Consider the following 14414-nt stretch of genomic DNA (forward strand, 5'->3'; position numbering starts at 1 on the left):
CCGCCCATACATTATACTATGTTTTTGGATATAAATAATATTATATTATTGCCCGCCTGCAATTCAGAAAATGAGTTCAATGATTACTATTTGTAATATGGACACAAAAAATATTAGATCTATGAAAAACTTACTTATTCATCATGAGAAAGGCAATAATTATTCTAAGATAAATAATTATCAATTTTAGGAAACTTATAAAAACACAAAACGACGAGAAAATGTTTCACTTTTAAAATCATTTTACGAGCCGAAGAGAAAGAATGGAAATTTTTCATGATCATAATAAATTAAATTGATTCATCCAGATGTGATCGATTAAGAAAATTTAAGTGACAGATGTTAAGCATTAAACAGTGCAGCATCCTACGCTGCAGAAAATGTTGCGATAGTCCACTCTAGCACAATCCTAAATACACCATAAACATTTGTACATTAGAGCGCGATTATAAAATGCATCGCATGCATTATACGCGTTGACGTGTTTGTTGTGGAAACAAGTAACTGGGGCAGGTCTAATTGAGATGTAAGCAAACAAACAATGCCGGTAGTTTGCTTCGGATACACGGCGAATCCGTCGCACTACAGTATTATTCGCATTGCGATGGAACATGTTTGTAAACGATCGCAAACAGTACATTAAATTTATGATTTCTGAACAGGTGTTTCCGTGTACACATGAAAACCGACTTGGTAAATTTTTATGTCGCAATTTTCCGTGCAAAATGTGTCCGACTATGTGACTTCCAGTTTTTACATAATAATTTGATGCGTAAAACAATTATTTTGTCTACAGCAATTGAGACTTTACATTCTCACATTACAATGTTACACGTAAAACGAGTCCGATTATGTGACTTTTCATCAACATTAAACGTACCATGACCGGTTGAATAAAATTTTCTTCCTGCTTTTTTTCTTCTTCCTATTATTATAAAAATTGCGAAAAATGTAAGTAAATTCAATCATGTGTTCGGTACGTCCAGTAATAAATTAATGTAAATAACATTTTACAGAACAAAAAGAACTAGTAATTAATGGTTTAACCAGTTAACTGTGGAATTTAATTTTAAAAATCCCTCACGGCGCGAAATTAAAATCAAACAATGACGAATATATACGTCGAATGCAGGCCAAATGTCGCAGGCCAAACTGCACCACAATAGAATTTTGGATTTCTAGTTGCCAAAAAGTTCAGTATACGGCGTTCCATAAGAAATGTTTTTGCAGCCGCTGATAGTTGGTAGTATGTAGTAGTAAAATGATTCAGGCGGAGAAACACCCAACACGCGATCTATCATTCGAAATGGCAAGTTGATATCAAGCTGGCGTCCTGCTGGTCCAGATGGTTCCCAAATTATATTGATAGGATTGTTAAACAAGGGTGTCGGGTTACTGCAAATATAAATAACGGATTTAGTACAATTTTAAACGGCATTAAGTTTGCAATTCGTTTCTCTCATTTTATTCATGTTCAAGTTTGCAGCCTCCTGAAGAAGATCGTAAACTTGACCTTGAAAAAAAAAGAAGGCAAATAATAGCAAACTTGAACCCGAATAAAATGAAAGGAATGAAGAAGTAGATTGCAAACTTGAACTTGAATAAAAAATTGTTTCAACATACCCATACTTCGCGAAATTTGTCCACAGTCTGACAAATTTACGTCGGAAGACATTTAGAGAATGATTAGGATCAGTTATAGTGTCAAATCCGTAATCAGTGATAGTGAACAGGAGATTAAGTTCGTCGCCGTGGGTGGTTACTAGAAATTAACATTAATATTTTAATATGCCTCGAACATAATGTAAATATTATGCTCTAACATAAATGCATTCATATATGAAAATGAAATAAAAATATAAATAATTGTAAGAAAAATAAAATGTAAAACATAAAGAAAAAACTCATTTCTCTCCATATAATTAACAAATTACCGTTCCATTCATGTTCACTTAACACATGTCGAGCAAAGTCAGTGTACGTGATTATGTAAAAGTAAACAGGATGATCGTCATTGTGCACCGCGAGAAATCGTTGGGTCAGATCAATCTCGGCGCTGTAGCTGATGGTTGACAATATCTGCGACCAGAATGAGAAACATTGTACTATTTAAAAATTACACTATAAAATAAAAATACACAATACAATAAAAAGTACACTATAAGATTTAAAAATACACTCGAATTCAAGATGCATAAGAATTATTACCTGACTGACAGACTCAACCAAGGGAATGATCGCTTTCATATCAGGTATTACAATGTTCAGAATGTTGATGACGTCTGCAACAAACACTAGAGTACCAAATTATAGTCAATCATTGGCAGAATCCTTTCTTGACTTGTTAAAATTATTTTGTGTTATTATTTATACCATATATATATATATATATATATATATTGCATTAAATATTCTATTTTGTTTCTGACAATTATAATGCAAATTGCACTGCCCATAAAACATGTTAGAGCTTACAGTCAGAGAGTGCGAACAACTCATTGCGATTGAATCCAATCATCTTCGGTCCTTTACGTATCTGTCCGTTCATCATCAACGTGATCGCGCATTCGTCGAGGAAAATGTTGTCCATACTAGTGATACTCGAATCTTCTACGGTTGGCTGAAACGGCCTCGTCAACTGCAAAACATTTACCAAATACATGACTCGGTGGAAAAATTATAGCTTGTAGAACGTGCACCACCGATTAAAATGCAATACACACGAGGTCCGAGAGGATGTACATATTGCTCGTCGCCATGACGAGATCGTACGCGCTGGCGTTCAGGAAGGATTGCAGAAGTTGTTCTCTGTTTGACGTGCCGAAGCCGAGAAGGTTCGCCAACATGTGAGCAGATAGGAAGGCTTCGTATGGTGGATGGGACAGGAAAATCAGTGGTGCGCCGCTTTGAGCGATAGTTCTTTGGTACAGCCCTGTGAACAAAGAAAATCAAACTCAATCAGACTCAATCAAAGACCAAGTTTCTGCAATTTAATTTTACATTGTGTGCACATCTCGTACATATGTATCGAGGTCCTACTGTATTCATGATGCAAGTACCTTTAGACTGATGTGATAGCTCGTGCAGTAAAACGGACGAGGATCCAGCGCTCTCGCCAAACAGCGTCACGTTATTAGGATCGCCACCGAATTCCGCAATATTCTTCTGCACCCACTTCAAGGCCATAACTTGGTCCTTCATGCCAGCGTTCCCGAGCGCGTCCGGGAGCCCCAGGCTCAGAAATCCTGAAATCGAAAAGATCCATGATCAAGAATCCTCTAACAACAAGCTTCGATCGAAAGGAAACCGTTTCTACCTAGAGCGCCGAGCCGGTAATTAGGAACGACAATGATTACGCCTTCTTCGATGAACAAGTCGGGCCCGTACAGAGATTGATTTTTGTATCCCTGGACGAATGAGCCGCCATAAATCCACACCATGACAGGGTATTTAACCGTGGAATTGAAGTCCAACTACCAGAAATTGTAATCAATGACGCGTTAGTAATTTATCGAATCTTCCGAATCAACGCGCATCCGTTCACCGAATCAATTTGACGCGTTTTATATTTAAAACTGCTAATATTGAGTGTATTGTTCGCAGACGATGTAAATAATCGGCGATCTTTACCACTGGAGTGTATACGTTCAGATGCAAACAGTCTTCGTCCCCCATGTACGTGTTTTTCAGGAAGGCTGTATCATATTGTGGGCAGGTTGGACCTTCCTCCGTTGCTTCGAACACTTCAGTCCATGGTGTTTTTGGAATTGGAGGCTGTGAGTTCGAAATGAATTGCTATGAATCCACTGTGCATGGAATTGAACTGTAATATGATTGTATGGAGCCTGTTTTCTTCGAAAATTATAATAATACAGTTTTAGAACATTCGCTGGTGACATAATTAAGTTTCGTCGCAAGAGACAATGTTGGTTCGGTATGAATTGACAATGGTAGTCAGAATGATTAAATAAAGTATAAATTGTAAGTGTAGAAATAATTGAGAGTCTGACTTCGATGAATGTTGATTGTTAAATTTTCTGGAACGAGGTAAACTTGTCAAAAGAACATGAAGATTACTGTTGGTTCAACGTGATACATTGACCGTGATATTCGTGTGCGACTTCTGCACATTTGAAATTCAAAATACATTGAAGAACAAATATGAATTAATTGCTTGGACTTGCCTTGAATCTGCGATTTCCAGTCGGTGGTTCAGCGAAAGGGATTCCCTTAAAAGTAGAATAGCTGACATTCTTGAACAATGTTTGCTGAACGTATCCTTGCACAGGTCCCGAAGCTGTTCGAATAGTGTTCGTCCTAAGGAACCCTCGACACCGAACACATGTCAATAATAAAATAGATAAGAACACGAGTTTACGTTCCATTACTCAACACTGTACCACTCAGCTTCAGCTATACCGCTGTTCTGCTATACTAACTATTGTCTTTTATGCTGAGCCATGCCTGGGTAGCGTCGTTATACATACAAACATTTGTTATGCATGAAGATCTACGTCATTTCATCTGGCATAATGTGTAGCTTTTTTTACATCGGCAGCTCTAAGAGCTGAAGCAATTAACCAAGAATACATGCATTTTTAACGAAATAAGAAATCGAGAATTAAAGAGAAGCAATCACTACTCTATGATTCAACGAATCAGTTAGAGAATTCTCTTAACCCATTTGCATCATTAGCGTATATGCTTAATTCTCCTTGTCACTATCACCGGAGCCCAGAGTTGGGCAGTATCTAAATAAAAAATTATTTAAATAGCTTTCGGATACAGATACTCTGTATCTTTCGTTTTTATTCGAAGTCGGATGAATCGCGAGAAGTTATCTGTATCTTTATTTAGGTTTGAAGAGTTTCATTCGACCTGCCTCTCGGATACAACGCTACCATTTATTCGACGAATTTATTTGTAGATACTCTAGATACTAGAGTATTTGGCATAGATGAAAATCAAATGTATCTTTTATTGGATAACCGGACCTCGGAACTCGGATAACCGACATTTTTATCCGACGTTGCCAAGTCGTAATACGTAAATACGTACCACGGTATAGTGACTACCATTAATAATCGAACACTTTTTATCGTTTCAATTTTAAACGATTGTTTACACAAATAAATTTTTATTATTTAAACGAGTCTCGTGCTTAATCCTACTCAATGGTTTTGTAAGAACGTCCGCGGCCATTTCACTCGTACGCAAGTGTTTTACAATGATTTCTCCTCGTTCTTGCACTTCACGGGAAAAATGGTATCTTGTATCTATATGTGTGCTTCGACCTTGGTACACGCTGTTTTTACTTAACTCTACCGCACTTAAATTATCGCAGTAAACTGTAACCGGATTACTCAACGCTGAATAAATTTTCATGTGTTTTAACAAATTTCTCGCATATATGATTTCTTTGGTAACCTTCGACAGTGCCATAGAATCGGCCTCCATTGTGGATAGCGCAAACGACCTTTGCTTCTTGCTTTTCCAGTTAATTGGACCACTCGCTAATTGTAAGACATACCCCGTACACGATTTCCTATCGTTTGGATCGCCTGCCCAATCGGAATCTACGTATGCTAATAGTGGACTATTTTTGTCTTCGTATTTTATGCTATAATTTACCGTATGTTTTAAATAACTGAAGGAAATTACACGTGTTCGGAAACCACAGCGATTTATTCTTTATTGAGAGAGGTATTCCTTTGAGGAGTTACACGCAAGAAGCCAGTAGCGCGCGTCCGCTCGCGTTTATATACTTGCGCTGGGTCGAACATTCTAGATGTTCGACGTTTGAACCCTTTGTTGAAATCGCAACCGTCAGCTATTTTACTGACGGATTAATGACCGTTGGGTGATGTGTCTACGTGCTCGCACGTCGATGAGTCCTCGCGGCCTCGCGAGTTTGCTTACGCGAATACATGTTCTCGATTTCTTTCCTAGCCTTCACTGTCAGCTGTTTTTGCTGACAGGTTAACGGCCGCCACATCACCCCCATTCTAGTGTAAACGACATATATAATTCCTTGTCGATAATGGTTCATCTTACATATACTAACTTAATAGTCTATACTCTGTACTTGTCGTCGCTCGTGTATCGCCGCCATACTTCTCGCGGCCTCTCGCGTTTTATGTGAGCACGTTTCTTCCTCGACTTTTTCTGGCGTAACGTTTTCCTCGAATATGTACGCAGGTTTCAATCTGTCTACTGACACTGTCGTTTCTTTACCTCTTACACTTATGGTGTATGTTTTATCTGCTCGGGAAATAACGTGGAACCGTCCTTCATATGGGAGTTGTAATGACTTGCCTCCGCGGGCCGGACGTTATGAAAGTGTTCGCGAAGTTGATTTACGAATTCCGAAGGTCCCATGTTATTTCCCGATGAGGTTAGCAGAAATTCCGCCGGCAGTCGCGGGTTTTCGCCGTAAACTAATTCGGCCGCGGATACCGCTGAATCTACCCTATAAGCGGTACGGATTCCTAATAATACAATTGGTAGCGCATCCGTCCATCGCTCGTCGTTATGGCATTTGATTAAGCTGCCTGTGGAATCGTTCTACTAGCCCGTTTGCCGCTGCGTGGTACGCGGTTGTCCTTAAGTGTTTTACAACTAGTAGCGCGTTTAGGTTTTTGTAAAGTTGTGATTCGAATTGTCGCCCTTGAAATGCAATCTTTTCATAGAAGGAAACTGTTTAAAAATTTGCAAAAAAAAATGAGGATATAGCCCCAAGTGTCCTCTTTAGAGACCTGTTTTTAAAAAGATGAACATTTTAAAATTGACGAAATTAAAATTATCTGAAGCGAATGCTGCATCGCGATATACAGCCTTGGACGGCCGGACACTGTGCTGGGTCGAGAAATTGTACAATAAATGTTGAACCGTAATCAGGCGCCGAAACCTTGATACTATGCAGCACACGATTCTGTGCAACAACAATATTGCCAAGCAGTTTACGGTAGCTCGCTGCAAACAGCCATAAAATGTACACCATAGATGTAGACAAAACGTATATGGTGTGAAAACAAGGAAGCGCGGTGGGTCTAATTAGGATGCAAAACAATACGGGCAAATAAAGAATGGAAGCGGTTTACTCTGGGAATACAAGAAATTGTTTGTACGATCGCGTCGCCCTGGGAAATGTCCGCACACGATAATAAAGCATAAATCAAATTTACAACTGTTTATTGTGTAGAAAATATACTTTATACTTTGTGAACCACCACCAAATATATTATAATAAAGTACATAAAAATTATACCACTCTCGCATTTCCTAAAGCATATACAATCATTATATTGACTCGCATTAAATTCACCTGTTTTCCTATGATGAATATTACGACGAAGATGAGCTTGACCCATCCTGAGTTAAAGAGTCAACGAAAGAATTTATTACCGGACTATTGTGGATACATTCAATTACAGAATATGAGATTCCAGAAAACTAATTAAAGAACTAACATTGGAAAAATCGAAACCTGAACTGGAGCTGAACCGAAAGATTTGATTAAGAATTAAAAACGAAAGAAGGAATGGTAGAAATAATAGTCTCAGGGTTGAGTAAAGAAGTTATGTTCGGAAAACTCAATGGTGTATGCAGAGAAATATTGAGTTCGTTCAGCGAAAAAAGATCGGTATATGGTGTTGCATATGAAATTTGTTTGCAGCTACTCAACAATGGTAGAAGGAAGTAGTAAATGGATTCTACAAAAAAACCGAAAGCACCTAACGCTCGCGGTATCATTTTAAAGTCCCAGTTAATGTTGAACTGCCGTCCTGATGATCCAGATGGTTCCCAAGTCGCGTTGATTGGATTGTTAAATGTTGGAGTAGGATTGCTGCAAACGAAAAGAAAAGATTTAATTGCAGTATTTAATTTGGTTGAAATTTCTTAGATTGTCTTGTTGTAATAATTCATTTCAACATATCTGAAGATGTCAACATTTATACAATTATTACTCTTTGCTAGTAAAGTAAATACGTTGGACAACTGTTTGAATTACCGATACCTGAACACTTGCGCATGTTAACTAACAATCTCATCTCGTGCTCACTATGTGTCCCAATATTTTTGATCGAAATATATTTGCTATGTTTTATGTGAAGAGCAGAAGGAAATGTGTCAACGTACCTGCCTTTCGCGAAATTGACCCAGAGCTGAACCATTTTTCGTCGGAAGACATTTAGAGGATCATTTGGATCAGTTGAATTCGAGAATCCGTATTTGAGAGAAGTGAACAAAAGGCCAACGTCATCGACATGCGTGGCCTCTAAAGGTCAACGTTAATTTACATAAATTATAGAAACGGGAAGAAGCAATAATCAAAGTTCAAAGAATTATCATACTTACTCTTCACAGGTAAGTCAGTGATCATATGATGTGGAAAACCTGTGTACGTCAGTATGTAATAGTAAACCGGATGAAGTTCGTTGTGTGCCGCATAAAATCGTTGGGTCATGTCGATCTCAGCAGCCATGATCATGTTCGAGAGCAGCTGCGCGCAAAATGAGAAACGTTCGATATAAATCATAGACAACATGCAGAGTACACTGAACGGTATGCTCCATGACTACATAGCGGATTTTATGCACTCATGATAAAAATAAGTAAGTGTAATTTAAAACAGTTAAAACATAAAGAAAAATTTAAAAATACCGTTACAACATTTTGAACCTGTTAAACGGATTAAGACCGAAAAATTTCTATTTTACTGCGGTTTGTTGCAATTCGGGTAGAAAATTTTTATTTTGCATAAACATCCGCTGCCTATTCATGACGATATATTGATATTTGAAACGTAATTACCTGGGTAACTGCTGACACTATTTCAACGGTTACATTATAGGGAAGAAATAAATTCAGAACATCGACAACACCGACAGCTGAAAGTAATGTGTAAAGCAACTGTGAGACCATTTCGATAATCGTAAATTAAAAATATCAGAACCCGTCGTTTTGACCGGTCCCGTAAACCCAGTGTTAAAATAATTTCAGAGATCGTATGGAGATCATTTAGAGATGAGTACTATTGAAATTTGTAAAAGCCCCGTCTACAAAATGTCAGTGCTTGCCTTTTGCGAATGCATAAAATTCGTTCTCATTGAATCCTATCATTTTTGGCCCCTTGCGTATCTGTCCCTCCATCATCAACGTAATCGGACATTCGGCGAGGAAAATCTCGCTCTGATTAGCGACACGTGTATCTTCTATAGAGGGTTGGAACGCCCTCGTCAGCTGCAACATCGAAGAAAAATATCTAACACTTGTACAGTGTAAGTTTTTGTTCCTTTATTGCAGCTATAATTAAATTCCCTTCAAATCCTTACATGCCAATTTTCATTTACTTATTTTATTTTTAAAACCACTTCTTTGTCTAAATCACAATTGATACTATTAACCCTTCGACGGAGTGCCCGAGTCCGTTTTGACCCATGGTAATTGTCATCTAATAACCCAATTTCTGAGGATTCGATTCAATAACAACTACATCAAGTACAATAAAAATAGTAGTGTATCTACAAGATACACCTTCAATACCATACTTAAAAAGTTATTAAATGACAATGTTGTCAATTATGATAGATGTCAATTACCATCAATTGTATAATTATGAAAAATGTACACCGCCCGAGGGTTCATAACATTGTAAGTATTTTTGTTTTCAAGATATTTTCAATACAAGTGCTGGTTTAAGTTAGGCTAATCTCTCTCAATTATTACATCGACTGAACACCATTGATTAGGATGGAATACGCACAATGTCCGGAAATATGTACATGTTGCTCGTCTTCATGACAAGATCATATGGGTTGGCATTCTGGTAGAATTCCAAAAGGCGTTCCCTACTCGTCGTGTGGAAACCAAGTAAGTGCGCCAACCAGTAAGCAGATGTGAGGGCTGCGAGTGGTGATTGCGACAGCAAAATTAGTGGTGCGCCGCTTTCAGCGATGGTCCTTTGGTACAGTCCTGTCAATAAACAAAATATGTCTGATATTACACAGTGGTGCACAAAAACGTCGATACTCATACATCAAGTTTGTTCAAGTTAATTTCACCTTTATCAACATACTCGTGACACTTTTCCGATCAAAGTGACACCAAACACGGCGCAATTTGGATCATATTTACTCGTGTAATTCACGATGCAGTAGAACTTCGATTATCCGAACTGATCGGTGCAATATGAGTGTTTGGATACTGGAACAGTCGTCCAATTACAGTGCTAGATTAAACGTTTATTGATCAATACAATGAGTCGTGTTGTCTATGAATCTCTTTAGAACTGTTTAGGTATTGAGATCATTCAGCGTCGGTTCGGATAATCGAGGTTCTACTAAATCGTCAATTGAACGGGCAAATGTGCTCCGAATTGTGCCACGTTTGGGCTCGTCTTAATCAGAAAAGCGTCGCGAATGTATTAACAAAAGTTTCATGAAAAATAATTTTGCGATTGAATTAGTACTGTCTCGCTTCTGATTCTCCACACTCGAAGATCAAGCTTCTGGGTCTTTCAAAGAATACACTCCACAGTAATAGCGATAAATTCTGCGCAAGTATCGTATACATCCTTTTCACATCGAGATAGTACTGTATTCATGTTGCATATACCTTTAGATTGAGGTGACAGCTCGTGTAGTATAACGGACGAGGATCCAGCGCTCTCGCCAAACACCGTCACGTTATTAGGATCGCCACCAAATTTTGCAATATTCTTCTGCACCCACTTCAAGGCCATAACTTGGTCCATCATGCCAGCGTTCCCGTGAGCGTCGGGGTGCCCCAGGTTCAGAAATCCTGGAATCGAGAAGATCCAAGCTCAGAAATCCTGTAACGCTAAGGTTCAATCGAAAGGAAACCGTTTCTACCTAGAGCGCCGAGACGGTAATTAGGAACGACCATGATCACGCCTTCTTCGATGAACAAGTCGGGCCCGTACAGAGACTGATTTTTGTATCCCTGGGCGAATCCACCGCCATAAATCCACACCATGACGGGATATTTAACCGTGGAATTGAAGTCCAACTACCAGAAATTGTTATCAATGATGCGTTAGTAATGTATCGAATCTTCCGAATCAACGCGCATCCGTTCACCGAATCAATTTGACGCGTTTTATATTTAAAACTGCTAATATTGACTGTATTGTTCGCAGACGATGTAAATAATCGGCGATCTTTACCACTGGAGTGTACACGTTCAGATGCAAACAGTCTTCGTCCCCCATGTACGTGTTTTTCAGGAAGGCTGTATCATATTGTGGGCAGGTTGGACCTTCCTCTGTTGCTTCGAACACTTCAGTCCATGGTGTTTTTGGAACTGGAGGCTGTGAGTTCGAAATCAATTGCTATGAATCCACTGTGCATGGAATTGAACTGTAATATGATTGTATGGAGCCTGTTTTCTTCGAAAATTCTAATAATACAGTTTTAGAACATTCGCTGATGATATAATTAAGTTTCGTCGCAAGAGACAATGTTGGTTCAGTATGAATTGACAGTCTGAATTCAGTGAATGTTGATTATTAAACATTCTGCAGCGACGTGATGTTAATAAATGAAGTAGGAGATTACTGTTGATTCAGCCTGATACGTTAAACATAATATTCTACTTGATCTTAATTGATTGCTTGGACCTACCTTGTATCTGAGATGTCCAATCGGTGGTTGGGCATATCCGATTCCCTTAAACGTGGAATAGCTGACTTGGCGGTATAATGTTTTCTGATCATACCCCACTACGGGCCCCAATTCTGTCTCAATGACAACTGTTTTCTGCAGTGCTTGACAGCGAATACATGTTGCCAAGAAAATAGATAAGATTACTAGAACGTATTCGCGGACTGAATTATTTTCCATTATATGAAATATACTTTAAGTTTTCGACGCAATGTTACTGCAGTGGCAACTACTAAGCTTGTAGCATACGAACTTTTCCATCGTATCCTTTTATACTTTGTTTTATCATACTCGCGATAATGAAATACACATTGTTGAAGGACGTTTTGCTTTAAGTGGTGGGTAATGACGTGTACCCCCAATTACCAAATGTTATCATTTTCTAACATAGTTTTCTTTAGTTTTGTCGAATATTGCTTCGAATAGTGCTATTTGCTGGTGCTGGTGTTTGCAATGTACAAGTTAGCAACCTATATATTCATCTAGCGAACACAATCCACATTCAATCTTCTTTACTTATTCTGGGAATCTTATGGAAGGCACACAACTTGATGTAAAATGACATAAATGTTTTGTTGAACAATAGAGTTATGAAATATTAAGACATTTAACAAAATTATTAAGAACACTCTAACCATCGAATCACTCAGAAATAGGTAATTGTAAGAACTTGCTACATCGTGCAAAAATATGTCACAACAGAATGAACAATTTTTGCAGGATAATGTGAACGATCTTGTGAAAGTAGCGGTTTCAGGCTTTAGAATGAGCCCGGATATATTCCTCTGCGATTCCTTTCTACAAAATGACAACTATTCAAAAATCAATTCTAAAACCCCGCAACTGTTCACACTAAAATTGCAGACACGAACACTCAGCATATCTTGAGTGCAAGGCCCAGCAAAATTCTCGCGAATGCTTGCGTAAAAATGATTGCAACATCAGCTCCTCTACAGAACAATTGTGGAACGCGAGCAATTTCGAGCCGAAAATCTCGACGCCGGTATTGAAACAGAAGTAGCAGATAAGGTCCGTGATGCCCATAAATTATTGAGCGATACCTAGAACACTATAATCACAATTACGAAATTTCAACAATATACACGGTGGGGCAATAACAATGTCCACTTTGAATATTGCCGTTCTTTGTAATAATATAAAAAATGTTATATACAAAACTTACACGGTATAGGGGGAGGCATATTTTGAGACAAACATTTTCTGCGTGGGTGGTCGCATAGAGGAGATTTCAAGGTCACCTCTATTTTTTTTAATGGAATGCTATGTTTTTTTTTATCGCGATGTGATAGACAGTTTTGGGACGACTTCAGCGAGCTATCATGGAAGGTCATGCAAGGTCAAATGTGGTAGTAAAATGTGCTTTTTTTGCAAAGTTGCAATCTACATATCATTGCAACACGTGCATGTCTTATCGTTTCATAACTTATTCTACTACATGCTGCAATTATCCGTTGTTACATAACGTCCACATAACTCCAATACTGCATATTATGCAAATTCAGTTTTCCATGGTTAGTAGCTTCATCGGTGAACAGTATTGAAGAAAAAAATGTTTCATCGATTTGTATTTTTTGTAGAGCCCACTGACAAAATGCGACACGATTCATAAAATCCGTACCGTGTAACTCTCGATGAAGAGTAATATGGTATGGATGAAAATACCGTGCAAGTATTCGTAGCACGCTCCTTCTACTGATAGCCGACTCACGTTCAATCTGTCGGGAACTAATCTGCGGGTTATGAGCTACAACTGCAACAACATCAACTTCATTTCTTTCATCAGTTGCTCTTTTGCGACGACTGCTCTTACGAGTACCCAAATTTCCGGTTTCTTTTAATTTTTAACACAATCTTTGAAATGTTCGGTGCAATTGATGCGTACGGTTTGGATATCGTTCAGCATACAAGGATTGAGCTTTTATCGAATTTTGTCGCATTTCTCTATACATGAGGATCATATCCACTTGCTCTTGGTCCACAGTCTCGGTCGATTGCTAAGTCATGTATGTAGCTGCGTGACAGTCAAATTGAAGTTTCAAAATGAAGTTTTCTTTAGAAGAACAAGTGGATATCCTGTTTATGAAGAAGTAGCCACTACACCAGAAAATATGAAACAACGGATAATTGCAGCATGTGCTAGAATAAGTTCAGAAACGATAAGACATGCACGCGCTGCACCGATATGAAGGTTGCAACTTTGCATTGGCGGAAACGGTCACCACTTCGAGCGTCTCCTGTAATGTAAGAAAGTTTATTTTACTACCACATTTGACCTTGCATGACCTTCCATGATAACTCGCTGAAGTCGTCTCAACACTGGCTATCACATCGCGGTAAAAAAAAACATAGCATTCCATTAAAAAAAATAGAGATGACCTTGAAATCTCCTCTATGCCTCCACCCACGCAGAAAATGTTTGTGTCACAATATGCCCCCTCTATACCGTGTAAGTTTTGTATATAACATTTTTTCATATTATTACTAATAACGGCAATATTTAAAGTAGACATAGTTATTGCCCGACCCTGTATATGTCGCTCGTTGGCACGATAGATTAATTCGATCGAGGAAAGGTGTCCTCGCTGAGGAACCCAACAGTAGCAAACGAGAACGCCTTCGCAATGCTCCGTTTCCCCGGTGCCTCGTGATCGAAAGTGAAATCTATTCGACACTTCCCCGCCTGTCCAGATCTAGCGAGATCATAGTGAT

General features: G+C 38.5%; 2 protein-coding genes across 2 annotated transcripts; both read right to left on the minus strand.

The window, feature by feature from the left end:
• Positions 1-79: 79 nt before the first annotated feature.
• Positions 80-4444, minus strand: LOC143357211 (cholinesterase-like). The gene is made up of 10 exons (XM_076793529.1): positions 4185-4444; positions 3631-3774; positions 3317-3473; positions 3060-3245; positions 2724-2932; positions 2476-2638; positions 2209-2294; positions 1935-2079; positions 1624-1762; positions 80-1395 (listed from the first exon to the last, which is right to left on the minus strand). The coding sequence occupies exons 1-10, from the start codon at positions 4383-4385 to the stop codon at positions 1179-1181; spliced, it is 1647 nt and encodes a 548-aa protein (XP_076649644.1). The 5' UTR covers positions 4386-4444; the 3' UTR covers positions 80-1178.
• A 2730-nt stretch (positions 4445-7174) lies between these two features.
• On the minus strand, positions 7175-11920 carry LOC143357208 (para-nitrobenzyl esterase-like). The gene is made up of 10 exons (XM_076793527.1): positions 11646-11920; positions 11189-11332; positions 10875-11031; positions 10618-10803; positions 9767-9975; positions 9081-9243; positions 8815-8891; positions 8359-8503; positions 8140-8278; positions 7175-7846 (listed from the first exon to the last, which is right to left on the minus strand). The coding sequence occupies exons 1-10, from the start codon at positions 11862-11864 to the stop codon at positions 7516-7518; spliced, it is 1770 nt and encodes a 589-aa protein (XP_076649642.1). The 5' UTR covers positions 11865-11920; the 3' UTR covers positions 7175-7515.
• Between the last annotated feature and the right edge of the window lie 2494 nt (positions 11921-14414).

The sequence above is a fragment of the Halictus rubicundus genome, chromosome 9, assembly GCF_050948215.1.
Source record: "Halictus rubicundus isolate RS-2024b chromosome 9, iyHalRubi1_principal, whole genome shotgun sequence".
In the NCBI taxonomy this organism is placed as follows: domain Eukaryota; kingdom Metazoa; phylum Arthropoda; class Insecta; order Hymenoptera; family Halictidae; genus Halictus; species Halictus rubicundus.